This window comes from Ambystoma mexicanum, chromosome 10 (genome assembly GCF_040938575.1).
Source record: "Ambystoma mexicanum isolate Mex_15411 chromosome 10, UKY_AmexF1_1, whole genome shotgun sequence".
Lineage (NCBI taxonomy): Eukaryota > Metazoa > Chordata > Amphibia > Caudata > Ambystomatidae > Ambystoma > Ambystoma mexicanum.
Genome location: NC_090932.1, coordinates 895269492 through 895296942, shown reverse-complemented (window position 1 = coordinate 895296942; position 27451 = coordinate 895269492). Strand labels below are relative to the sequence as shown.

The 27451-nt window shown below is 44.8% G+C and overlaps 1 protein-coding gene across 9 annotated transcripts in view; it reads right to left on the bottom strand.

The window, feature by feature from the left end:
* The window catches only part of MCF2L2 (MCF.2 cell line derived transforming sequence-like 2), a 3251461-nt gene that overhangs the window by 759077 nt on the left and 2464933 nt on the right, over positions 1 to 27451 (bottom strand). For all 9 annotated transcript variants that reach the window (XM_069618639.1, XM_069618638.1, XM_069618642.1 and 6 more), the window contains exon 21: positions 2148 to 2273. In XM_069618639.1, the coding sequence (XP_069474740.1) occupies positions 2148 to 2273 (126 nt within the window). The remainder of the gene's footprint in view (positions 1 to 2147; positions 2274 to 27451) is intronic.

Below are 27451 nucleotides of genomic sequence, written 5' to 3'. Positions count from 1 at the left end.
ACCCAAAATGTTCGCCCTTTTTTGCCTATTTTCTCTCACCCCCATACAGCAACCTAGGTTTCCTGGGTGGTGTTACGACCGCCTTCATGTGGGAAAAAAAGGAGCCATATTTGGCCGAGATATCTCATGTAACAAAAACAAAAAAGTTACGAGGCTTTGAATGGCCACATACCGAAATCACCAAAAAAGGTCTTGGCACTGGGGGGAAATACCCATGGCAGTTAAAGGGTTAAAAAGTGTCAATTCCAAAAGCGCTTTCTCTCTTGTTTGGGGAGGGAAGACTATATTCAACACTGTACTCTTTTTTTTTTATTCCTGAATACTTGCTGCTTACTTACATATATGTAGAATTGCTCAATTGCGAATTAAGAACTTTGCAGGAGGAAACCTTAACCTAAGCGCTATCTTTCACAAGCCAAAACTGTTCTTTTTCCTGTGTTTTCTATTCTGTATTGATCTAAGTGAATTCAATTGCATTACTTACTTTCTGAATTGTTTTGTCACCACATTGGTGATTGCTTCCCCATATACATATATATATATATATATGTATATATATATATATATATATATAGATATATATATATAGATATATATATATAAACATTTGTGTTGATTTGAATTTTAAATAAATATTTACCTTTACAAACCAGCCTGATTCCTGCTCCACTGTGACCTGGGGGGTATTTTGGGAAGGGATATGAGTGGTATATCACTCAGAATATTGAACCTATAGACACAATAAATAAGTATTTCATGTGTGCATTACATGCTAGGCGAGACCTGGGTGTGTGCCTGATTGAAATCCTTAACATACTACATTAAAGGGGACAAAGCGAACCGATTTTTGGCCGCTAAACTTAGGAAGCAGAAAGTCCGCAATCACATTAAACAGTTTAAACACCCTGGGGGGAGGGGGGTTTGGGGAATTGAAGAGAGGGGCGAAAGAGATTGCCCAAATTATGCACTCATTTTACACAGATAATCTGAAGGGGGATAATCTACAGAGGGGGGCACAAGTAGAATTACTGAGTCAAGTGGCACTTCCACGAATCACAGATGCAGACATGCACATGCTGGAAGCGCCGATTTCGGAAGAGGAGGTAGGAGATGTTATAACGGCCATGAAAGGGCACAAATCTCCTGGCCCTGATGGATTGTGTAACGCATACTACAAGATGTTCAGAGCCATCCTGGTGGGCCCCTTAACGAAACACTTCAACCATATTAGAGACACAGGGAAGACCTCTGGAGACATGGGCCCAGCCACCTCGGTTCTTAAAGCCTGATAGAGACCCGTTGGATTGTGCAAGTTACTGCCCTTTCTCCTTATTGAATGGGGATGCACAAATGTACTCCACGATCCTAGCCCGAAGACTGGCGAGCATACTATTCATCCATCAGGACCATGCAGGCTTCGTGGGAGGGCGCCACACATATGACAACATCCGCAGAGCCATAAACACCATTGAATGGGGAAGGAGGACGGGGCAACAGTTTTCAGTGCTGGCGCTGGATGCATCTAGGGCCTTCGACAGCCTAGACTGGGGCTTTCTGCAATTGACCCTTGAAAAATTTGGTTGTGGGCAGATTTTCACCCGCATGGTCCTGGCGAACTATGGGAACCCCACCACGCGTCTGATGATCAACGGCCAACTTACTGTTAGCATCGCGATCCGAAAAGGAACGAGACAGGGATGTCGGTTGTCCTCGTTGATCTTTGCCATGGCTATGGAGCCTTTGGCACAGATGGTGCAAAACGAACAAGGAATCCAGGGGGTGGAAGCAGGCAATAGCGGTACCCAGAAAATAGCTCACTACGCAGACAATGTCTTGCTATTTTGGGGAAAGAAGTGAGGATGCCCTCAGATTCCTCACAGTAGAAGAGTTGACCAGAGGAAAGTTAATATCCACTATTTCACAAGGATTGTAAACATATTTTCAAATTATTTTCAAGCATGTAAAATACTTAATACTTGCCAAATTACATTTATTGTGATTGGCCTCAATTTCTTTATCCTGTTGAGGCAATTCTGATAACATAATAGACTTGCAGTGTAAAACAAATATGTTGAAACAATGTACAATAGACTTCAATAACAATATGTCCCTTTATAAAAATGACTTTTTTCATTTGTGGTTCATACCTCATAGCCAGTGATTGCTATCTGATGCATGGAGTCATTTACTGATTTGATGATATCCAATACTGTTGCCAAAGCTTCTTCCAGCTCAGCAGTGCCTTCAGAATTCTTGCAGCATTTCAGCATTTCCTGTTTTAAATCATTACAAGTGTTAATAAACATAGCACGGAGCACGGTAGGGTTTGCTTTTACAATATTGCTAAAATGTTTCTCTGGTTTTGTATCTTTATTAGAATAAATGTACATTCTTTGTTCAGTTTTCAGTAGAATCATGTAAGGAATTGCAGGGACCCATATTACAATGGAATTTTATCATATTTATTTGATCTGCAATAAATAGAACTTTTTCGGTTCTATGTCATTTCCTCTCCGTATATTTCAACGCCTGCTACTTAAATATGCACATTATAACAAAAATGTTCATCGACATTTAAAAAAAAACATTTTTGGGTGGGAGGGTACCCAAACCCTTATCTGCCCCCATACCCCTAAAAAATGTGATGGACATTTTCGTTATAATGTGCACGTTTAAATGCCAGGCTTTGAAATATACGGCGATGAAAGGATGTCATACCCTTTTTTTTCCATCAGCCATGGGCCAGGTCAATCCTCCGAACCGGTGTTAGGAAGACCACAGTCAGAATAAGTTTTTTTTTCTCAAAAAACACATATCTTTTCAGAAGTTCATCTTCTGTTAAATTTAAACACTAAGAAGAATGGGTACACTTTAATGAAACTGTCGGAAACAGCAAGAATATTAACACTTATCAGCCTACCTAAACCTGGATCCTGTGAACCTGTATCTGCTATCATGGAAGCCATAAAAAGGATTGACTGCCGCAGATGTAATACGAACAAGTGTCTGCGTTTCTATAAATGATCTATATGCAGAATATGGTTCATTGCTCGAATTAACACGGCAATGTGGGTGTACATCAGATTGACCAATGATTTATGTTTGCTCCAGATTGACCAGTGATTTATGTTTGCTCCAAAAAAAGGGTCTCATCGACTGGAAGAAGTCCAGTGGGACATCAGCCATCAACTTTTCTCGAGCCCTAACCTTGCCAGGGATAGCATGCAACTTGTAGTTGTCACACCAGCCGTTACAGATTGTATTTGGACTGGAGAAGCCCAAATCGCAATGTGGCATTATGCTGCCATGACAAACATTTGGAAGCTGGAGAATTGTAAATAGCAGGTGTCTACCTGTCACAAAATTAGGATGTATGCCACACTTATTCTGTTTTGCACTGAGTTGTGGTACATGCAGAGCTTTTGCAACCTGATATGATGATGGAGGAGACTCAGCCCACTTAAAGTGGCACTGAATAATTACCAAGACTGAATGACCTTTTATTTTTTATAGTTTTATAGCCCTTTATTCGGCAAAACCTATAATGTACAATCACAAAAATGTCATACACAATAAAATTAGTAAAATCCAATAAAAATATGTCATCAGATACAGATTCATAAAATGGAGACAAAACAAGATAGAATCAAAATACAATAAACACCCAGTTATCCAATAATTTAAATAAAACACATCAGAAATCCAAATTTCACATCTCAATACTGATGTGTTAACATCACTACTTGTGCTAGTAAAGAGTCAAACAACCTAAGTTTATCAAGAAGTTAATGATCAAGAAATCAAATCAAAGAATTGCTTTCTTATAGACCATGCACTATCTATATACTTGGTTGTCAAATATATTGGGATAACATAACATACTTTAAGTAATCTTGGTGTGTCATACACCTGCATAATCATTTCTCTATTTAGGCAAGTTTAAGCCGTTTGGTTCTTGGGGATCTATATAAAGGGGCAAAAAAAGAAAATCTCTATCTCTCGCTGACTGTAAGGACAATATTTTGCAAAAGGAGAATTCCATTTGGAAACAACTTCTGGAGAGAGAGAGTCCAGGTGTAATTTTGCAAAATGGATTCTAAAATTCAGATTGGCAATTCAGGTTAAGTATGGTTTACAGCCCTAGTTATCTTTTATTGTTAAGTAACTCTTGTTCTTTGCCCTATATAATTACTGGGCAGTAAATGGACCATGGCCCATTAAATTAAAATTCAGCCTTACGTTTTTCTTTTCAGATATAAGGGCATTTTCACTCCAAATGTGGTCGCAGCCAAGGTAAAATAAGAGATTAAACAAATGTAAGCTATTTACTATTGCTCCCCTCCTGATCTCTTTTAAGATACCATGATACCCTCTTATGAAGTGACTGCGGTTCAAACTGAGCCAGAAAATTTGCATTTTCAGGTGTGTAATAAATGATTGGTGGGAGTCCTACTTTCACATTTACGAGTTTGCGATACCGGCAAACTGGAGTACTGTTTCCGTCACTTGGTCTACCGGAATTACCGGCAGATTCCAAGTGGCAGAAGCGCAGGTAAATCCCCATTCCATGGAGTCCCATAGGGCTCATGGGGGATTTGCCTGTATTACCAGCACCGGTAAATCCTCCAGCCTACCAGCAAATTTATAGTTGGCTGGTCTGGAAAAGTGACGTTAGACGTTATAACCAACACTTTGGGCCTCATTACAAGTGTGGCATTCCGGACCACCTCACTACTAGTTGCAGTGCCGGAAACACTGTTACTGCAAACAAGACCCCCAGTGCCGCCCTTGGCAGGAGCACCGCGACCAGGGATCGCAGCCGGAGCTTGTGCCTGAAACACCATCACGCTGGCCGTATGGGCACATTCTGAGTACCGGCAACACGGAAATACTGCCATCGGGGATCAGGCGGAAAGCAGTCTAAGGAGTGTAGCAACAGGCCACAGGTGTACTTAATCAGCCCAGCTGCACACCATTAGCACTGAGAATGCTGAAAAGCACCACACCCACACGCCGCACACCTCCCAACACAACCATGCTGGCAGCTGCAATAGCAGTCATGGAGCTGGGGGCCTAATATGAGGAGGATTTGGAAGAGGCAGAGGAGTCGGCGGAAGCGCAGGAGGAGAAGGAGGAGGATCATGGACATGGCCATGGCCATGAACAATGGCCAGCAGGTAGCATCCCACAGGCAGCCACCCATACCCTGCGTAGGCCACACCCTGGAACCTGAGTGCAGCACAGATCCACACCCGGTATCGGCTGGACAGGGAGAACATTAGACACATTGTTCATTTGCTCCATGATGACATCAGCAGTCTAATCAACATCAGGACTGCAATACCCCCCTTGCTCAAGGTAGTATCAGTGCTGCATTTCTTGGCCACTGGCAGCTTTCAGCACACTGTGCGAGAGCTGCACGGGCTATCCCATCCCTGTTTCTCCAGGGTGCTATTCCAGCTCATGGAGGCACTCTTGCGGCAAGTGTCAGACCACATAGCCGTCCCCGGGACGCCTGCCCAGGTGAATGACACCAAAGTGGGGTTGCATGCCCTGGCAGGCATGCCCAAAGTCATCGGTGCGCTGAACTGCACACATGTTGAGCTGGTGGCCAGACATGCAAATGAGGTGGTCTACTGCAACCACAAGCTGTACTATTCGCTGAATGTGCGGATTGTGTGCGATGCAGACCACCTCATCACCCACTGCTGCACATGTTTCCCTAGTTCCACAAACAATTCCATTGTGCTGCGGAACTCCATGCTCCTAGGGTACACGGCACAACACAGCAGAGAGTGGACTTGATTGTTGGGTGAGTCAAAGTACCATATCATGTGCACTGTGGAAAGGGTGGGGTTCGACTGTTAACAGTGCATGTGCGTAATGCAATGTCATGTACACAGATAGCATGCATGAGCGGGAGGGCCTGTTTGGCATGTGGTGGATGGGCAAATGGAGCACACTGCATCACAATTCTTGCACAGGCAGACAGGCACAGCATATGCATTACAGGTACCAGAATGCATTTCACCCATGCCACCCACCACAGCATCTTCACACTGTCCCCCACGACCTGCGCCACATCTATGTCAGACTAATGTAACCCCCAAGCACTCTGCTAATGTAACCCCCCCAAGCACTCTGCCCCACAACATGTAGCCAGATCACCTGCCTGTCACAAGTGTACATACCCATATGCAGTTGAAATGAAGCATAACAATGTTTGAACACAGATGAACAAATGGGTGAGATGGCCATTGTATGACATGCAAATGGAACCAGAAGTGGCACACGCAATGGACAAAGTAGAAGCTGGTGTTGCCATAGGGTCAATGGGCAAGGTGGGTTTTAAATGGTGAGGGAAATTTGAACGGAAACCACCCCCCTTGCATCATGATTGAGGCTTTCGAAGCATTGCATATATTAACTGCCATGAGCGTCCTAGTAACAGCAGCAGAGACTACAGAGTTCATACTTTCCTGATGCTCAAGTGGTGTTGGCTGGTGGCTGGACTACGTGCTGGCCCTTTAATTATCCTGGAGGAAGAGCTGCTGGGTGACCGTGTGACCTGTGAAACACCCAACCTACCACTTAAAAACACCAAAACCAGCGAAAGTGGTGCTCAAGTGGTGTTGGCTGGTGATCGTTGGTGCAAGGGAGGAGATGCACTATGAACGGAAGAAGGATGACAGAGCCCCCCCTGAGCACCAATGAGCTGACTGGCACCAGGACTAAACGGCAGGTGAGACAACACACTCTCATGGTGACTCCCCCCCCCACCCACAGGGGTGTGTAAATGCGGAGATGAGAACTCATAGACCACACTGTTAGCCACATGAGCAGGTGTTGGCAACTGGGATGAGAATCCCCAGTGAACATCTTAGCGGCAATTGGGCGTATGACCAGGGGAGAAAAAGATCCTCCCCGGCAGAAAAGGGGGTGGGTGTCATCTAAAAGTTCCCCCTCATGAAGAAGTTTGCAGAAAATAGGAGGGAGGGGCCGCTGGGGTGGTGGGGTACAGACCCCGGAGAGCAGACTCAACAAGGAGCAGTAGTACTACTCCTTTTACAACCCCAAGGACCGGGAGGGATGAGTCTCCTAGAGACTGTAGTGGTAACGACAAATCGAAAAATGAAAGGAGTGAAGATCGTTCTTACATTCAAAATACAATGATGGCAGCTTTGAGGATCTCAATTGCCCCCTTCATAAAACTCTATGAAGCCATCAATACCTCTATACAAGACCGGGCTGCAGTTAGCGCAATGGCAAATATGAAAATGTTAGGAATGGAGAGCTTTATGAAGAGGATCGAGGAGAGACTGGACAAAGAGGCTGAACCCTCGATCGCCTGGCAAAATCGCCTCTGAGATGGCTAGCGATAAATCCATATTTTTTTTTTTTTTTTTTTTTGTGTTTAATCTAAATAAGATTTTTTAACAAAGAGAGAAGTTGAAAACGCGTTTGATGCGGTTGTAACGTTTGACGTTCCTAGTAGTTAGGTCGAGAACTGCCTCACGTGTTTATTAGTGGAAGGAGGAAAAGAAAATCATTGAGTCGGTGGAACATAGTTTTGGGACAGTAGTGGAAGGAGAACGTTAAAGATGTGCTTCATGATACTTGTTGTTGCCAGCTGCCATGTTTGTTTGTCACCGTCTATCAATTTGTTCCAACACGATTCTTCTTCTTGCAAGGTGAAGTTTGAGAAGGTGTCTTTCAAATAAGTTCGACGGATGTCTGTCGTCGCAGGGCAGGTCAAGAGTAGGTGTCTTATGGATTCTTTAGTCTCTGGAGATTTGCAGAGCCGACAATTACTGGTCGTGGATATGCGTCTAATCGCCAGGATTTCGTTTGTTTCTAATAGGTTGAGTCGAATTTTTAAAAAGAAGTTTCTAGTTGATCTATTAGGGAATAGTTTCAAGTATGGTTGCACAAAGTCTAATTTTTTACAGAACGGAGGGAGGTGGTTGGTAAGTTTATATCGAGTAGCTGTTTCAAGGGTGTTAATCCAGTCCATTTCTTTGATTTTTTTAATTACTCTAACTGGGTTGCTAATGAGGTCATCCTTGTTGCAGGCGACTGAGTCCAACATGGACAGGATTTTTGTTTCCCATCGGGTAAGCATTTGACATGTCCCGAGACGAATTTCTTCTCTTATCAGCTTGTAAGCGTATGGGGCGTCTTGCAGAATACATTTCCGGTATAGTAGCACACTGTTGCTGTCCGTGGTAGATTTTAAGGAGGAGAGAGTAAGTTCCCGTCTGATTAGTGTTATCGGGGTAGATTTTGGGAGGCCAAGGACTGATCTCCAGAAGGTTGCTTCCAGGCTTTGCCACAATTCTTGTGGGAGATTCGGCATTGCGTCGGCGCCGTAGGTCAAAGATGGTATGACTTTCTTCTTATAGAAGTCTCGTACCGGAATGATTGAGAATCTGCCGAATTTTATGTCGATGGCTTTCCCTTGTGCGGCCAATTTTATGGTTTTTGCGTGCAGTTCTTCCTTCATCGCATTCTCTCTGTGCGAACTATCTAGGATGACGCCCAAGTATTTAAAGCTGGAAACTTTCTCGATGGTGGTCGAGCCTAGTTTTAAAGGTTGAATGGCGTTCCTTTTTGCAGATTTCTCGATGACCATCATTTTGGTTTTTTCTTGATTAATTTCCAAATTGTTTGCCAGCATATATTGTTGTAAGTTTGAGAGTTGGCGTTGTAAGCCTATTGGAGTGTTGTCCAAAAGGATGAGGTCGTCCGCGTAAAGGAGGCGACTAATCTGGTCACCTCCTAGGTTAGGAGGAAAAGCTCTCACCAGCTTTTCTGTTTCCTGAAAATCTCCTAGGTAAGTCCAAAACAGAGCCGGGGCTAGGGGGCAGCCTTGCTTTACCCCTCTAGCCGTTGTTATTTCTTCTGTAAGGAGGCCTTGTTGGTTAAGGCGTACTCGCATTGAAGTATTGGAGTAAAGGGCTCTGATTGGGGTGAGGATGTCAGGAGGGCATTTCCATCGTGCAAGTTTCTCCCACAATCTGTCGCGATCCACCTTGTCGAACGCCTGTGTCAGGTCGACGAACGCGATAAACAGACTTGGACGTCCCTCCAAAATTTTGCTTTTCAAGGCGCTTAATATTAGTATGTTGGCGTTGGTCCCTAGGTTCTTTTTGAAGCCGGTTTGTAGGTTATCTTGGCAGGGAGCGTCGTTGGCCCAGATGGTGAAATGGTTTAGTAAAAGGGATCCAAACAGTTTTCCTATTGGGTCTAGCAGGGCAATAGGTCGATAGCTGCTAGGATCTGACCTGTTGCCCTTTTTGTAGATGGGTACCACGTTAGCGCTCTTCCACGATGGAGGGATGGATTTTGTGGTGGCACATCGTCTGAAGATTTGGCTTAACAGAGGCGCCCAGGCTTCAGGGTGGGCCTTCAGGTCAAAGTTGGTGATGCCGTCCGGACCTGGTGCGCGTGAAGGTTTTAATTTTTTGATTAAAGTTATAATTTCTTCGATGTTGTCTACTCGGATCCAGGCGGCATCGTTGTTTTCCATCGCGGGCCGTACGGTCATAGTGTTCTTGAAGAGGTTTCTGAAGTGTGTTTCCCATTCTAACTGGCCTATTCCGTTCAATTGACAAGGTCTAGCGCCAGGAGTTGTTGAATGGAGTAGGGACCAGAAATCTCTTGCATAGTTTCCTGTGATAGCTTTCAGGATATCTTCTGCATCTTGCTGGTAAAGCTTATGTCGATAGCTTTTAAGCCAAGTTTTGTAATTTTTAACTGCGTCTTTGATGATGATGATTGACTGTGGAGGGTCGAATTTACGAGCTTGTCTTTTTGTTTTCCTCAGCTCCCTTTTTCTTTCAGCGACTTGTGTGTCATACTTGTGTTTTTGGTCTGAGGCAGTTGGTTTCTTATTTCGTTTTGAAGTTCTAAATGCTGTTAACAGTGGGGTATAATCTACTTCGTTTGTGCTTGAGGTGGTTTTGTGCTCGCTGTAAAGCAGTGAAATGGCTGTTATAGCCTTTTCTGTGATCCTTAGTCTAGTCCCCTGGGCGTTGGGTTCAATGTCTACACTCATCGTATGGTTAATCGGAGCCTTTGTTGTCCAGGTGGTTTCGAGAAGGTTATGGTCACTTTCTTTGGTTTTGACAACTTTAAAGGAGTTGATATGCAGTAACAAAGGGCGTGATACTAGAATATAATCGATTGTTGAGTTCGATTTGGCTCCTTCCCATGTTGGTAATCTGTTTGGGTCAGGGAAGACTTCGTCTAGATTGTCATAAGATCTAGACTTCATTAGGTTCTGCCATTTAATCGATCTTTGGTCAATTTGACGTTTTTTCAGTTTAAGTCCTTTTGTGGTCTCGTAAGGTTGTCTAGTGATGTTAAGATCACCACATAGGACTACATAGTCGGGATGGTGGGTTACTTGAGCCCAGTCTAGGTCTTGTTCGATTGTATTGATGAATTTTATACATTCGATGGTTGCTGGGTTCCAGTATATGTTAATAATTATTAATTTCTTCGTCAGTTTTTTATTTGTTTTTTCATCTCTTGTAGTCCAGTTTAATTTTACCATCATCATGAAATGGTTTTCCTTTAATTTTTGTATGTCGGTTAGGCCTCGTCCACTGCGGATTGCTATAAGGAGACCTGCAGTTGGACGGCCTAGATGGCCCTTCTTGGCCAACACTGTATGGGTCTCGTAACCGTCAAGGACTGGAGGTTGAAGCAGCCATGTCTCTTGCAGACAGATGATATCATATGCTGTGAGGGTCACGGACCCCGGGGCTGTTAAATGAAGAAAGCCTCGAGTGTTCCACGAACACATTTTTAGTTGGTCTTGGAGGTTGGAATTCCGGTAAGCGGTAGCGTTGCTGTAGATCCTTCTCTCGGGTGGCTATTTTTGTAAGTTTAGCTTCAGGGCTTTCGGCAGCCAGGACCAGAGGGAATGCAGCGACGAGGTTTGGGATTGTGATGAGTCTGCTGGAGAAGACTTGTTTCGGACTGTCCTTTGAAGCTTTAGGTTTGCTGTCGAGTGGTTGGTTTTGGCCAGAATCTTGGGAGATTTTGGTTCCTTGACGGTTAAAGATGAGCTAACTGGACCTTTTACTGGCCGAGTAAGTTCTTGTTGATGAGGTATGTTACTAGAGTTTGGATTTTGGACTTTGACATTTGTTTTGGTTGTCTTTTTCGATGTCGAGTGAGAGTTTTGATAAGAAAGTCGATGATGCTCCGTTGCTCTTTTACGCTCTTGGGATTCTCTTGTTTCTCGGTGATTGCGAGGTTTGATTTCTCTCGTGGAATCCGTAAGGTCGTAGCCCATTATTAAAAGTTCTTCCAGGGCGGATTTAAGAGCATTATTTGTTGTTTGTGACGCAATATATAGGTGTGAAATTGCTCTGTGGCCTTGGTGACTTGGGTCAACGATCTGGAGGTCGTCTGATTTAATTGAGCTCAGTTTCGGAATAAAGCTAAACAGGTCCATAACTGCTCTTCTGTTTAGAATTACTTCATCGAAATTCCCAGGAATCTGCTCTAGTTTCAGTATCCATCTTGGTTGAGGTTTTGTGTGATATTTAGCAGTTTTTGATTTGAAGGTTCTTTTTGGAGCCTCCTTTGGATGTTGTCTTAATGTAGGATTCTTTGATTGACCTGTTGGACGGTGGCGAGAGTGGCTGGTACTCGATCTTTGGGTGTGCCTTAGTGATCGTCGATGTGATTGTTTTTCCCGTTTCTCGTTTTCTGGCTTTTGGAGTTTAGGGTTGGGTACTGTCCCCGGTTTTCCCAATGGGGATTCTTTTGGGTTGTTGGTATCCCTGGACAGCCACTGTCTTCGTTCTTCGAGGGTATAAAAAGGAGATTCTGTAGTCTCTTTTTCCTTGTTGCGATGTTCTGGGGACGTTGTGTGGTTTGGTAAGGAGTCATTTGCACTTTGGACTTCTTGAATTGAAGTTGTGGATTGGTCTGAGAAATGTTGAGTAATATTCATCAGATCCTCGTCGTATGGAGAGGCTTCCGCCTCTCCAGGAGAGTGGTTATATGTTACATGAGCTTCCGTGTTCGCTTCCTGGCGGTCTATAGCTTCCCCTTTCCCTTTAGGTTTAATAATAGGGCTTTTTTGCGAAGCTATTGTTTCTAAGTTAATTGAGACCTGTCGATGGAAGATCGGTTCTAGTAATACTGTTTTTTTCTTTATGTAATTGTGTTCTTTCACTCCTCTTATCGGCTTGCAGTTGGCTGTCAGGAGAGGTGTGGGCACCGTTAAGTCGATAAATGGGAGCGTTTGTGTGCCCAAAGACTTTGTTTGAGGTCTTTCTTCACGAACAGGGCACATAGGTTGAAGTGGTTGCTGAGGCGGAGGCATCATCTGTTCTTGAGTTGTGTTGTTTTCAATCGAAGTTGGCTTTGCTTCTAGGGCCGTGATATAGCCCTCCAAAAAAGTTAGTTTATTTAGCATTGCCGTTTGGAGTGATGTGTGGTCCTTCATTGTGTCTCCAATTGTTTCGTATAGCTTAACGAAAGGATTTAGAGCTATAGATAAAGCTGACATCAGGGTGCAAGTGTCCAGTTTTTTTGACTGTAAGTCATTTGATGGTAAGGGGCTATGTGGTGTCGATTTGCCTCTGGTAGGTGATGGTGGCCGTGTGGCTGGTGTAATGACTGAAGATAGCCTTCTAGAAGCTTGATCTGAAGAATGTCTTCTTTGGTTGTTATAGCTATCCAAGTTTGAGTAGAAGTTATCTAGAGTTTTCTCAAACTGGATTCTGTTTTTAGATTTTGTCGGGTGGTTTCTTTCACAGTCTCTTTCCCGGTTTTGTGGCCTAGGTATGTCTGTCTCTCTCAAAGGTCGTGGCGAGGTCTCAGGTAGGTGTTCTTTATCGCTGTTGTTTAGTTGAGGTGAGGCCTCCCTGTCACTTGGAATATCTTTTGGTGTAGGTTGAGTGTTGTTTGTCGTAGAGGAGTCTACTTGCTTTGACGGGGTCAGGTTGTATCGGGGAGATATGGGTCTATCACCCTCCTGTGTCTCTTGGCTGTGAAGTTGAGGTTGGATCTGTGTTTTTTGGTCGCTGCTCTTTTGGCTTTGTTGGAGGGCCAAAGATGGTAGTGCTATTTGCGCCGTTGTGTTGCCGGAATAGAGTACCACCGGGTTACGGGAGGGTGCTGCGGATGAGGCCGGTTTAGGGGCGATTTGCGCCCCTGGCTCGTCTGTCGTTATTTGTGGAATTGTTGAAGTAACTTGGCCCGAAAAGTGCCATTTTGTCGGGTCTATGGTGGTTGCTGATCTATTGTCTTCTTTGGGTAGAGGAAAGGGTACTTTACGTTGGGCTTGTATTACCCTACGGTGTTTTCGAGGAGGAGTGATTGCGTCTGCTGCCTCCAAGATTTCTGCATCCGTCAATTCTTTGCACTTTTGTTGGATAGCTTTAGAGTGCTTGTGGAAGAAGTCCGATAATAGTTTCAAGGGGCGTTGAGGTTTTTTCAAGTTCTTTCTTGAGTCTTTAGTGACCACACGAAGTGATTTAGTAGAAGTCGTGTGTTTTGGTAGTTGTTTGGCTGAAGTGCCTGTATTCCTTTGTTTACTTGCTGTTTCCTCCTCGTAAACTTTTTTTTTTGTTTTTGTTGGGTCATCAAGTGACCGAGGTCTCTTTTTTTTTATGGAGTTAAAGGCAGAGCCCTTTTCTTTGTTGAGTGGTGGTCGGATTGAAGCAATCTCCACGTTGGCTTCGTCGTCGAGGTTAGCTGATGGCAAGCTTGTTGAGGCTTCATTGAATAATGTTGTGGGTTTATGAGGTTGATCAATAGGTGGCGCTGGTGCGGATTCGCTTTCAGGTATTCTCGCAGGCGGTTTTCCCTCAGATGTTTGTTCACTCTGGCACTCCGACTCTCTGTCCTCGGGTGGTGATTCTCCCACGAGGTCGGGCGGCACCTCTTTTCTCCCCCCCAGAGGGGGGGGCGGCGGGCCGCCTTCCAATGCAGCCGCCTCCCTTGCTCGCCGCCCGTTTGCTGCGTTCGCCGGCATCTGGGTGGACGGCCCGCTCCACGCCGTCTCCCCTCCGGGTGACTGCGGAGCTGGGGCCGCGACCCGGGTCGGCCCGACGAAAATCGGCAGGGGGACGGGCTGCATAGGCACGGGATTCAAGGCGGACCCCCCTCCGGGTGACCACCGATCACCGGCGGCAGCTGGCCCTGCCGACGTACACTCGCCTGGCGGTCTCGGTGAGCTCGCTCCGGGACTCAACGCGGCCGCCCCTTCGGGATGCTGCGGAGCTCCGGGGAGCATCGGGCCCGCCTGTGGGTGCAGGGATGGAACGGCGGGTGCCGGCAGCAGGCGAGGCTCGGTCGCGTTGGTGTCCAGGATCAAAGTGTCGTCCTCGGGTAAGTCTGCTTCATGTGTTTGTATAGGCCTTTTACTGTTGAGAAAGAAAGGGCACTTTTCAGTGTCTCTTTTTCCTGTACACGTACCCTTTCCCAGTGTCTTACGACTTTTTCCCAAGTAGGGACCTGTTTTGGGGTCAGGGCTCTGTGATGAAAGATGGTCGTCTGTGAATTCGAGGCAAGGCACAGGGGGGTAAATAAAAGTGTCTGTGAGTGTTTCAGTTGCATTTTTAGACAGCAATTTTGCGTTGCTTCTCAGGCAGCGGCCTGTCGCATCTTCGGGGTCCAAACCCTGGAGTTTAGGTGGTGGGACAGCAGTCGAGCCCGTCTTGCCTGGCATGACTGCAGGACTGCCACTCTGCGCCGCTCCGCGGTGGAAATGAAGGTTTTATGGTGAAGGATGCTGGGTGTAGCTGGAAACACACCTCCTACAATGGAGCTGAAAAAAATACTGGGTGGTGGGAGAATACTGCAGGACTGCCACTCTCCGCCATATTAATGGAGGCGATAGTAGAGGATTGTAAGTGGATGAGAAGTCAGTGGAAAAGTGGGGAGGCCTGTAAAGACCTAAAATTGATCCCAAAGGAAAAACCACCAAGAGAGAAAAAACAGGCAACCAGATTGGAGGCGGACATCTATCTAATCGAGGATCAGCTATCCGAAACGTCTGAAGCAACTGACTTGGAGGGGGATCCTAAACTGAGTACCAACATTAGTATCGGAACTCGCGGTCCAGAGCTAAGGAAGGACCAAAGGGAACTAGAGAAAATGTCAGAAGGAAGAGACACTCAACCCATGCAAGAAAAACGGGGGGAAGGATAGAACCAATTTCTCAATTTTTCAAATAGTCCAACCAAAGAAAAATCTAAACAACCCCTGATGACGGAATGCCAAGTGAATCAGAAAGATAAAAAGGAGACAAAGAAATCTAAAAATATCAAAGCTCTGCCAAAAAGAAAATCAAACTGATCCAGAGCGTTCTTAAGGAACATAAGAAGCCCCCCAGCCCCCAGGCTGGAAATAACGCAAAGCTCTAAGCGGCCAAGAAGAGAGATGATGATGCCGAAGGATGTAGTGGTGTTGCACTCAACAGAAAAATCAATCTGGTCGAATAATAGATCGAAGGAGTGGGAGGAACATGGCTCGGTGTCTGAAGCAGGACTCAGTGATCTGATAGAACTACTAGAAAGGAGTAACGATGATGAGGAATGGGATAACTCAGCTCCTCAAAATGGGCTGAGATAGAAAAACAGGTGAAGGGTATGACGGTGAAGCCACCTACAGAGTTACCCCAAGGCCATAAGGAGAAGGTGAAAACCCCTCAGAAATAAGGGAGAAAAATACTGTTAATGTGGAGAGCGAATACCCAAGTGCAAATGTTGATAAATATGCTCCTTTTAAAACGATGGAGGAAAAAATAAGGGTTAAACCAATGATTAAATGACTGAATTCCAATCAAGTGGAAAAGAGTAGGAGGAAAGAAAGTAAAATTATGGCAGATGTCGATACACAGAAAAAGAGGGAAGGAGCTGGTAGGGGAAAAAAGCAAACTCGCGATGAGAGGGTTAGTAAAGTTCGATTAGAGAGAATAGTGAAAGGATCCAAAATGACTATTCTAAACAGTGAAAATGTTATGAAGTTATTTCAGCATGTACCAACAATGAGATATATATCAACTGAAGATATCCACATAGAGTTTGTAAATGAAAGAAGACTGGATTGGGTGACGTTACATCTGAAGTCACCCCTAATTAAAGAAACATTATTGGAGTGCAAAGACAAACTACTAATGTTAGGTTATGAGTCAAGTAATTATAAGGGACAGGATGAATCAAACAATCGGGCTAGAAACTTGATGAAGACAACGAAAGAACTGAAGAAGAAAAGTATCCCCACAATCACCGGAAGGAAGGAGAGGGATAGAAAAAAGGAGGGGGGGGGGGGGCAGAAGAGATCCACTAAGAATGGGAAAGAATAGGAGTGGAAAGGAGGTCGACAGGGCTCCGATGGAAATGAAAAGTCAGATACCTAATGAGATAAGAGAAGATAAACAGCAAAAACGGGCCTCCCCATAGCCTCAAGATAAAGTGCTAAAATTTACTATTGATAACTCAAGAAAACAAATGAAGGTGACTAAACCAAAGCAAAAAGTAGGGGAGAAGGTGCAATATTGGGTATGGGTGGCAGAAGCACTCTCAAGGCATAACAACCAATAGATTAAAGGGAAGGATAAGCCAGAGTGGCTACGCCTTGCATCATGGAATACTAGAGGATTCAAATCATTATTTTCAGGAAAAGCGGGCTCACTACGAAAATATGACATACTGTGCCTACAGGAAACGTGGATCAGAAACAAACCAGTGTGTGAAGGGTATGAAGTATACCTGAATCCAGCAAGGAAAGGGGTAACAGGAAGACCCTTCTCTGGGCTCTTGGTCATGATTAAAATGTATAGTGGGCTGAAGGTCCTGGAACACTCTGCCCCGAACCCTTTTGTGCAAATAATAAAAGTAAGTAAATGGATTGAGAAGCAAGAATTCAAGATCCTATTAATCAATACATATTGGAGTGTGAAGATGTGTGAAACCAGAAAATACATCAAATCCACAATACAAAAGGTGGATGACTTAATGTTAGAAAGAAAGAACCATCATATTATGATTTGTGGTGACCTAAATATCCGACTTCTGGATGAAAGAGGGAAACTTATAACAAAGTCACGCCTAGAGGGGAGAGCGCAAACTTGGGTGAAAGAGATGGAGCAGCGAGATCTGATGATGCTAAATGGGCAAACAAGAGGAGATAGACAAAGAGCCAGTACAAGGGGCAGGTGCTCTTGCCGATCCTGCATAGATTACTGCTTGGGGTCTGAAAATAGCCGGCAGCTAATCTAGAACTTTGAAATAAGGAGGCAAAAAACAAGTAATCATGATCTCGTACTTATCACATTTGAACTACCCACAAGAGGAGTAAAAAACACAAGGGTGGGCCCAGTGGAATTATCCTGGGGGAAAATAAGTTAAGAATAAAACAAACAGAAATCCCGAAGCTGGTGGCAAGATATGAGTGTCACATGAAAAAAACAGAGGGGGTGGAATATGGATGGCTACTAAAAGAGTATGTAGTAAGAGAAGAGGCTGGTGGAAAAACCTCCATGATCAGGAAACATGCATATGATTATGACCTGTTAGCTAAAAGGAAATAATATAGAGCCGAATTGAGGAAATTGAGAAAAGAATCTGGCATCAACATACCTGAAAAGATGAGGAAATGTAAACAAGGCTATAAGAATTGGATTCATGCTACTAGGGCACAACGTGCTCAAGGAGATGCAGAAAAAATGCTAAGAGCAGTATGTGCAAATAATGCTAGAGCCCTTAGTGACATTATTAACAATGGAGGCAACTTTCAATCTGCCTTTATGATGGGGCAGGTATCAGAGGATCACTGGATAGAGCACTATACATCCCTCTTCAGTAAGAAACAAGAAGGCAGTAACAACCAGATATGAAGAGCAAATAAATGCTGGTCATTCGAATGTGATCATACTGAAATACGATGGATGGTTGAGAAATTAAGCTCCTCAAGGGCGGCTGGCCCAGACGGCCTATCAAACCATACCCTGAAGATGAATGAGGAAAGCTGGGGAGATTTCATCACATTATTATTTACCTAAATTATGAAGTCCCAAAGAATTCCATCATCATGGAGAGAGGCAATTGTAGTGATCTACAAAAAAGAAGATTGGGGGGATTCTGGGAACTACAGGCCAATTGCCCTATCAGACTCTGCAGGCAAACTATTTGCCTCCATCTTGTTGAGGGATCTGAAGAAGTGGGCAGCAGAGGTGGAACAATTAGATCCTCGGCAAACAGGCTTTATAAGTGGAGTTGGAACATTAATTAATCATCAGACACTCTACTCTTTGCAAGTAGACTCCAGCATTTCTGTTGGTCCTTGTCAGCTGCAGCTCCAAAATCCTTATACAATTCTTTTACTCAGCTGCTGACTTCGCAATACGATTTATATTCCTGTTGAAGGGCTATTATAATGGGTGCATTTAAGCTATCTTTTTTCAATTTGGCACATACATTACTTTTAGCTCTTTCACATTCTTTAATGATCCACACATTGGGCCTCATTACGAGGTATGCCGGTAGCCATGCCGCTATTGGCGGCATGGCTGCCGGCAAAACCGCATCCGTGTCCGTGTCCTCGGAATGAGGACTTACCGGACCATTCCGAGTTCGGATGGCCCGGTAATTCCTCACTCGAGGACACGGACACGGTTCATTCCCATTCCCATTTCAGCCCCCATAGGGCTGAATGGGAATGGGAGAGGGAGTAAACAACGGGCCATTACAAGATGGCCCGTTGTTTGCTCCCTCTTCCCCTCGCGGGACCCGGTATGCACGCCTGGTTTTCCCAGGCGTGCTTAACGTGTCCCGTGAGGGGACCGCGTAATGTGGCGGAACGGGTTGAACGGCGCCGCAGCCTTTTAAGGCTGCAGCGCCGTTCAACCCGTTCCGCCAGGGTCGTAATGAGGCCCATTAAGTTTTCTGCGTTTTTAGTCACCAGCTGTTGTATTAAGAAAATGGCTATTGGATATTAGTATGTTCCATGATGACATAGGGTTTATTGAGGAACAACCCAGGAACATGGGATTAGACATTAAACAGATTAGGAAAATATAGAATTGGACTAAATGAACAATATAGAGTATCTTTGTAAGAAAATAACCCTTCGTCAATATATTACACAAGGATTTACAGTGGGGATTCTTTTTGGATATATTTTCAAAGTTTGTAATTCCAAGGTGGTAATTTCAATACGATTTGATCAGTTGCATACATTGGAACAGGGTGGGGTTTGGACAAACATAACGTACAATGAGCAGCTTTTTCGTATATGCAATGGGAATATTGAAACTGCACGACACCTTTTAACTGAATGCCCTTCATTGATCGAAGTTTACAAGAAAGTATATAGTAATATGGTTGCTAAGTTAACAAATATATCAATGGATACATTTTGGTCACAATTAGATTCAGGCACGAACGTAAAACTGAATTATGCAACATATTACATCTGGCAGTTGATTATAGAAAAACATCTAGAAATAATCGCTTGAGATGGAATTGTAGCATTTTAACAGTTTTATTTGGATATTAACTTAAAGGAGTGTATACATGAAGCATATAAAAAGTTTTGTGTAAATGTCTGAAATTGTTCTTCTTATTAGTGTTCGTTGTTTTTTATATGGGTTAATTGTATGTTTTACCAATAAACCTAAAAATGGTAGGAGCCTGGAATAAAGAAGGGGAAGATGGGACGCTAATTTCTAAACAGATCACTTGATGTTCTGTCTGTTTATCTGAGTTAAATCAGTATTACCCTTTTCGAGAACAGAAAATGTTCAGTCCAGCCCTACAGATAAGGGGTTTATCAGCCACTTTTACTCCCTTAAAATTAGCAAATGCTCCCAAAAAATAAAAAATAGGGAGTAAAAATACTCCCAACTAAAAATAGGAAACAGACACGTAGAACCTTGTGCCTTTGCTTTCATCCACATGGCTCCATGATTGTTTGGACCAGTGTTGCACGTGGAACCACAGCAGGAAACTACTATTATAGCTGTGTGATGGAATTAAGTGAACATGTATCTTTTAATGCGCATGAAAGGCTAGGTGCAAAGAAATAATGATTCCGAAAACATTTCCGTTTTCCAGTTAATACATTGTTACATGCTTATAAAAAAAAAATACTCCCATTGGGAATTGGACTTACATTTTTACTACCTAAAAAATCATTTTACTCCCAACTTGAAAAAATAGAGAGTAAAATATTCCCACTTCCAAATCTTATCTGGAACGCTGGTTCCATCTTAATTTATTTTCAGAATTACTGTGTCTTGATCACTCTCTGGTTTCCACACAATTTCTAGCCCTGCTGCCCGATGCCAACCATTTAGACTTAAGAGAATGTAATCCAGATGGGACCTTGTTAACACACTTAAATGGAAGAGCAGCCGGCCAGAAGCCTCAGATCCTGCCCTTGCTGGCTTTCAGGCCCAGATCTAGGAATAAAATAGCCAACTTTGAAGCACCTATATGTTGGAATGGCAGTTAACTGGGCTCTAGTTAAGGATTTTCCATCCTTCCTCCTATTGATCTGTAATACCTCAACTGACCTTGAGGCTCTAATTGTGTTTTGAGACCACCTTCCACAACCACTACAGAGTCAGACTGCCAATGAATAGATGATGTGCCTTCACCCATATGTTGCTACAAAATTGATTGTTTAGTGTTTGGTTTTGATTAAATCTTACACATTTCATGTATCAAATACAATAAAATGATTCAACTAAGTTGAACCATAATACCTAACAAGTACATTCCATATAAATATCACAAAACAAAGTCAAAAACAAAGAAAACAAAAGGAAAAACATTCACCCTAAAAGGAAAATACACTCATTACTCCCTTGTCATACCTCCTGATTAACAGTCACCCATGAGGGCCCAATTTATTCTGTGGCCACTTATTACCCAACCTTAATATCTAGGATCTTACTTAGATATCTCAATGCGTCTAGGATTAAGGAGACCCTCATTCCAGTACAATTACAGGAACACAGTTTTGCTCTTGATGCTGCACTATCATCTTCAAGTAATTGTTTCAAAGACTCATGTCTGATGACTAATACATTCAGACAATCAAATGCTGTTCGGTTTCTATTCCATAGGTGTTCCCACAAAAAAAAAAAAAAAAAACAAGCAAGGCTACTTAACGGAAGATCTAATGCCAAATAACTTCCTGGTAGGCAATAGATTTAATCAAAAATTCATGAACATCACTCTCCACTTATGGCATGGAAATGTAGTCAGGTAATCATGAGCACTATTACAAGGGTGTTTCTCTGCTGCAACTATACACGAAAGGCGATAGTGACAAATCTTGCTCCTAGTGTTGCACCAATCCGAAACGTATGCAGCTCTTTTGACTGCACCAAGTCTATCTAGCAAGATATTTCTAGTTAGATTTAAGGACTTTAAGATCTTATCACAGTTATTAACCCAATTACAGGATTCTTCACTTAGCGTCCTCCATGTAAATGTGCATCCAAAGACAGAAGCCACAATTCATACCTCAAGACGGCCATGGGTGAACATTTGGGAAGAGCTAACATTCTTCTCCAAATGATCTCTTCTAGTTTCACCCAAAGCTTTAGTATATGCTGTGCTCCATATAATAAACTTTGAATTACTTTCCTTTTATATAATGTGATAACAGGTGTTACAGAAAGACGACCAAACCAGACATTTTCTTCAATTGTGCTGCATTTTTTAATGAAGAACAGAAAGGGCTCCAACCACAGAAGTAATTCTTAACACTATCCTAATGTCGGAGTGTCTGCATGATTTTAATATGATTGTTTCAAAATGGAGCTTCAAATAGTAAGCCAAATATCCTTTACACGCATAATCAGGTCATCCAATATGGCAGAAAAAGGCCCAAATCCCTCATTCTTAGTCATTATTCAATTACATTTATTCAATGTTCATGTTGTTCTTTTTTTCTTTTCAAACCAGAAAATCATGAATCATAACTGGCTATTTTGCAAACAGAGAAAAAAGACATAAAAACAATCTGTGGAATGATGATTTCACAGTGAGTACTTTCGTTGTTCAATAATCACATAGTAAGTGAGTTAGTAACAACTGGGTGCGCAAGAGACATTTGTGCACAATGGGAAAGTGAACAAAATTGAAAAAAATTGATTGCATTTATGTCAACGAGTTGTTCAGTATTTATCCAACACCAATAGACAAAATGTACTGGCCAATTGTTTGGTCCCCAAGTTTCAGCAAAGGCTGACTGTTAGCCCTGCTTGGAGCTGGGTGTATAACAAATTAACTATAACGGGCCAAATTCAATTTAGTCAAGGCAGGGCCAGATTAAATTATCCCAAAGATGTGTATTAACAGTACACAAATCAACAGGGGAAATGGATAGTGGGGAAAGGAACCCAGTTTGTCAGTCCACAAGTAGAGCAAGGTGCACAAGTAGCCCAGCTATACTTAGAGGTACTAAAGGGTCAAATCAGGGAGTCAATTAAATTTCAAAAACAGAGGACCAAAACCATCGGTCTATGCCAGGGGGAGGGGCCCCCTATCTAGTTGGTAAGGTCAGAGTGGCACATACAGTGCTTGGCCTATGGGTGTTTCGGCTGGCAAGTTGGAACGCCTTCGTCTGGGCCTCCGGTATGGAGATCTCTGTGAAGTGAAAGAAAAGAAAGGGGAGGGGGAAAGGTAAGTGAGATCTGAATAAGGTCCCAATACCTATAAAGAGCAAAAACGAGCTAAAATGTGAAAGCATTGCTGCCTAGCATGCAATCGAGGTAAATGATACTTCTAAAGTAATACTAACAATGTCAGCTATAGTCTGATATGTTAAAAACATCATGGAGCTGCGAAGAGGCCCACCTGTGGAAAGGGAACCGCTGGTCTTAGCTGTGAAGGGGCGGAATCTGGTATTCACTGGGTCCAGGCATAAATTCTGGGTGGATACGGCTGCCGCAATGTGGGAACAGCTACAGGGATATTAAATCCAGTGAGAGATGAGGCGGGTCATCTAGAACGGTGAGAATCTAAAAATAAAAATGTACAAACAGCGCTATAGAAGCAGAATGTTTTCGTGAAGGGCTCGAGAAAATCAGAAAACGAGCAAGGAAAAATACATCACATAATCCATAGTTGGAAATAGAGGTAACTGTACCTTAGTGTGATGTCGTAATGGGTAGAGTCCCAATGTGGTGTAGGAGTGTTTCTCCAGCATTGGATCTTTCATGGATTCACATGCTTAGAATATTCCCTGTCGTCAGACTGGGACCCCTCGGTACACATATATAGCCTTTTCCTATAGGAAAACTTCCAACACTTTTGTGTCCTATCTATGTCCTTTTGGGGCCCGCATACGCATACCCTGTAGGACGTCGCGGTATAAAAGCCCCGCCCCCGCGGCTCCCTTCAGATTTCAACCGTCTCCAAAGTAGTGGGATCTCCTCACGTCGTCTTACTATTTTGTACAAGGTTGTGTACTTGAAGTTGGAGTTAGGTGAATTTGTTCCTTCATGTCGGGAAAGGCGCTGAAAAAAGTTTACGAGGGGGATGGACATATGGATTGTATATACTGTCTCCACCCTCATCATACGGCTGATAACTGTGACATATGCAAAAGGTTTTCTCAAAAGACTCTCAAAGACCGAAGTCGGCGGCTGGTAGCATGGTTGAATGATGGAGCAGGGGCATACCCCCCTTCGGAGTTAGGCTCCACACAATCGACAAAAACATCACACCGCGCTGTATCGTCGGAACCACCGGCGAAGAAATCTCGACCAGCGGAGAAAGAGTCATCTCGGAGTCATTCAGCTAAAGAATCTTTGACGACAAAATCGTCATCTTCGTCAAAAAAGCATGACAAGGAAAGGCCGAAATCCTCCTCGGGCGATCACCATAGATCGACCACGAGTCGAGAGTCGGGTAAAAGCAGGCCAAGTGCAGAAAAGGCGGGACCGCCTAAACCACCTGCTAAGCCACCGTCGTTGACGGCGGTCCAGTCATCGGCCTCCTCCCTACCACTGACGCACGTGGTATCTACCGTCCCGCCGACAATGACAGCGACGGTGGCCTCGTCGACGGAGGTTCTACAGGAAGCCTGGAGGCCTGAAGTTTTCGATCCGATCCCTCCGGATACTTTACTGCAGGAACAGGCAGTGTTGCTGTCCTCGGGAGAGGACGAGAGCGGGGTAATAGCTGGCCCGGCAGACCTCGGGCTACGAATGGTTGACAAGTCATCGACGAGGGGATCCGGAGCTCGGGTGTCTGCCCCTCTTCTCAATCCTCAATCTATTTTGTCGTTCGAGGTTCTGTCCACGCTTCAGTCTTTATTAAAGTCGTTGGACCAGAGGCTACCTCAGGTAAACCTGCCACAGTCACCCGTCGTCGAGCCGGGCCCGTCCCGTCCACCGACTCACTTACGCACGCCAGTCTCAGCACCACCGGCACCCCAAGAGGAAGGTGAGCTGCCAGATTCGGAGTCTGACAGAGGAACCATGTCGGATATCTCCTCATCCCCCTCCAGGGATCCAGCCTGGGAGACAGAGGTAGAATTAGAAACCCCAAGGAGCCCGGCTCAGCCACCCCCCCCGGATGATATTGCATCATTCCATTCTATGATGGAGAAGGCGTGTAAGGAATTCGTTTTGTCCCAGGAGGAACAGAAAAAGGACTGTTTTCTTTTCGACCACATGGGTAAGAGAAGGAGGTCAGTGTTTTCAATACCCATCCTAGATCATGTGTGGAAGGAGGGTTTGCAGACAATGCGTCACCCCTTTTCGGAACCGGCGGTAAAAGGTCGCCTTCAGAAAAAATGTAAGGCTCCAGACTCTACCCCCAAGTGCTTATCCTCCCAACCAACGCCTGAATCGGTGGTGTCGGCGGCAGCGGCGAGGAAAGCTGAGGCCCAGCACAAGTGCACGACTCTGCCTGAAAACGAGGCAAGATGTCAGGATGCCGTCGGCAAAAGAGTGCTATCTGTGGGAGCAACTACAGTGAAGGCTGCAAACTCTCTGGCTATTGTAGCCAGATACGACAGAGAAATGTGGCACAGGCTGGCTCCGTTGCTGGATCATCTTCCAGAAGAGCATAGGAAGGCAGCGATGTTACTCGTCCGAGAGGGTGAGCAAGCCTCCAATCACGCAAAAAACATTGCGGTGGACCTCGCTGAATCGGGCTTCAAGCAAGTCAATAATGGGGTTGTGTTACGACGACAGTCATGGTTTAAGTGTACCTACTTCAGACCGGAGGTACAATACAAAGTATTAGATATGCCCTTTGAGGGAGACCTTCTATTCGGAGAGAAAGTAGATGAGGCCCTGAAGGGAATGAAAGAGGACTCTGACACGGCACGTTCATTGGATGCCCTCCAGAGTGGCCGAGCTACAAGTCTTTTCGTCCCTTTAGAGGGGCTTCAGGTAATTCCAGATTCTCTGCGTCAGGAGACAGATCCTTCAGTAGGTCGGCATACCCCTCCCAGGGATACAGGCGCGCTTCTCAAGCAGCAAACCAACGCCGGAACTTCCAGACCTCCAGGAAGAGACCATCCTATCCGTCGTCGTCGAGAGAGAAGCAAAACAAAGATCAGCAATGACGAGCAACACACCGTTCTGGGAGGAAGAGTATCAGCCTATGTCGACGAATGGGAACAAATAACGACAGATCAATGGGTGCTGGACACAATAAGGAAAGGACATTCTCTACAATTCAAGCGCAGCCCTCCGCACATTCCACCTGCGTTCGTCGCTCAGTCCCATCTGAGGGTACTGCAACAGGAAGTAACACTCATGTTAGCAAAAGGTGCGATAGAATTAGTTCCAGCATCACAGAAAGGTCAAGGGGTTTACTCAAGATACTTTGTCGTGAAAAAGCCAAATGGAAAATGGCGTCCCATTCTAGACTTACGCGATCTCAACAAGTCCTTAAAGAGCCTAAAATTCAAAATGCTCACGCTCCAGGAAGTGATCCGAGCCGTTCAAGAAGGGGATTTTCTGGCGTCCCTGGATTCGCAGGACACGTACTTCCATATTCCAATGTGTCGGAAGCACAGGAAGTTCCTGAGGTTTGTGATAGGGCGGACTCACTACCAGTTCACGGTTCTTCCCTTTGGGCTCAAAACCTCCCCCAGAACGTTCACGAAATGCCTGGCCCCAGTAGCGGCCTGGCTAAGAAGGCAGGGCCACCATGTATACCCATATCTCGACGACTGGCTGGTAAGGGTATCCTCCCCAGCGTCGACCAACACAAGCTTGCAGGCCACCATGCAGCTTCTACAACAGCTGGAATTCGCCATAAACTTCGAAAAATCCTCGTTGGTGCCATCGAAAACGTTGGTGTTCCTGGGGGCACAGTTCGAAACCCAGTCGGGGCTAGTGAAGCCTTCCCTCGACAGAATCTCAAAACTCAATCAACTGGCAGGTCGACTACGGCGAAACACCAAGCTTTCAGTGAGAAAATACGTTTCGGTCCTAGGGGCCATGGCATCCTTCATCCATGGGGTGGCCAACTGTCGCCTATTCAAGAGGCCAGTTCAGGAGTTCCTGGCGGACTGGTGGACACAGGCCCAAGGATCGTGGTCAGACAAGATAACCATCGACGAGGACAAACTGCTTCGGACTCTTCAGTGGTGGCAGAGTTTCCACAACCTGAACAGTGGTGTACCCCTACAGGAGCCGGAGTTCCAGCTAACCATAGTCACGGATGCGTCTCTAACCGGCTGGGGAGCTCACATGGGCACTCTTCAAACGCAAGGTCGTTGGTCTCAAACGGAGTCGCTCCTACACATCAACGTTTTAGAGCTCAGAGCAGTGCGATGGGCCTTGAAGGCGTTCTTACCACACATCAAGGGATCGAGAGTACGAGTGCTGACGGACAATACGACGGCCATGTTTTATGTGAGAAAACAAGGGGGGACGCGATCCAGGACCCTTTCCATAGAGGCCCAGAAAGTGTGGCATTGGGCATTAAAGCACGAGATATCCATTGTGGCTCAGCATCTCCCGGGAGTGAGGAACTCGCAGGCGGATTCCCTCAGCAGAAGGATGGCCCAGATACACGAATGGGAAATGGACACAGTGCAGCTGATGAAAGTTTTTTGAGAAATGGGGTCACCCCCCACTGGATGTCTTTGCGACGAAGGAAAATAAGAAATGCGAGCAATTCGCAAGTAGATGGCCTCAGGAGGCTTGCATGGGGGAGGCGTTCTCCTTCCCATGGACGGACAAGTTCCTTTACGCTTTTCCTCCGTTCGCCCTCATACGGAGGATGGTGCAGTGGATACGCAGGTACAGTTGCCGGGTAATTCTAGTGGCACCGTACTGGCCGAGGCAACCGTGGTTTTCCGACCTGCTTCACTTGTCGCTGGAACAACCAATAGCGTTTCCGAGGGTCCCGAACCTACTGTCCCGGGACAAAGGTACGGTGTGGCATCACGACCCGGACAGTCTCAACCTCACAGCCTGGCTCCTGACTTTTCA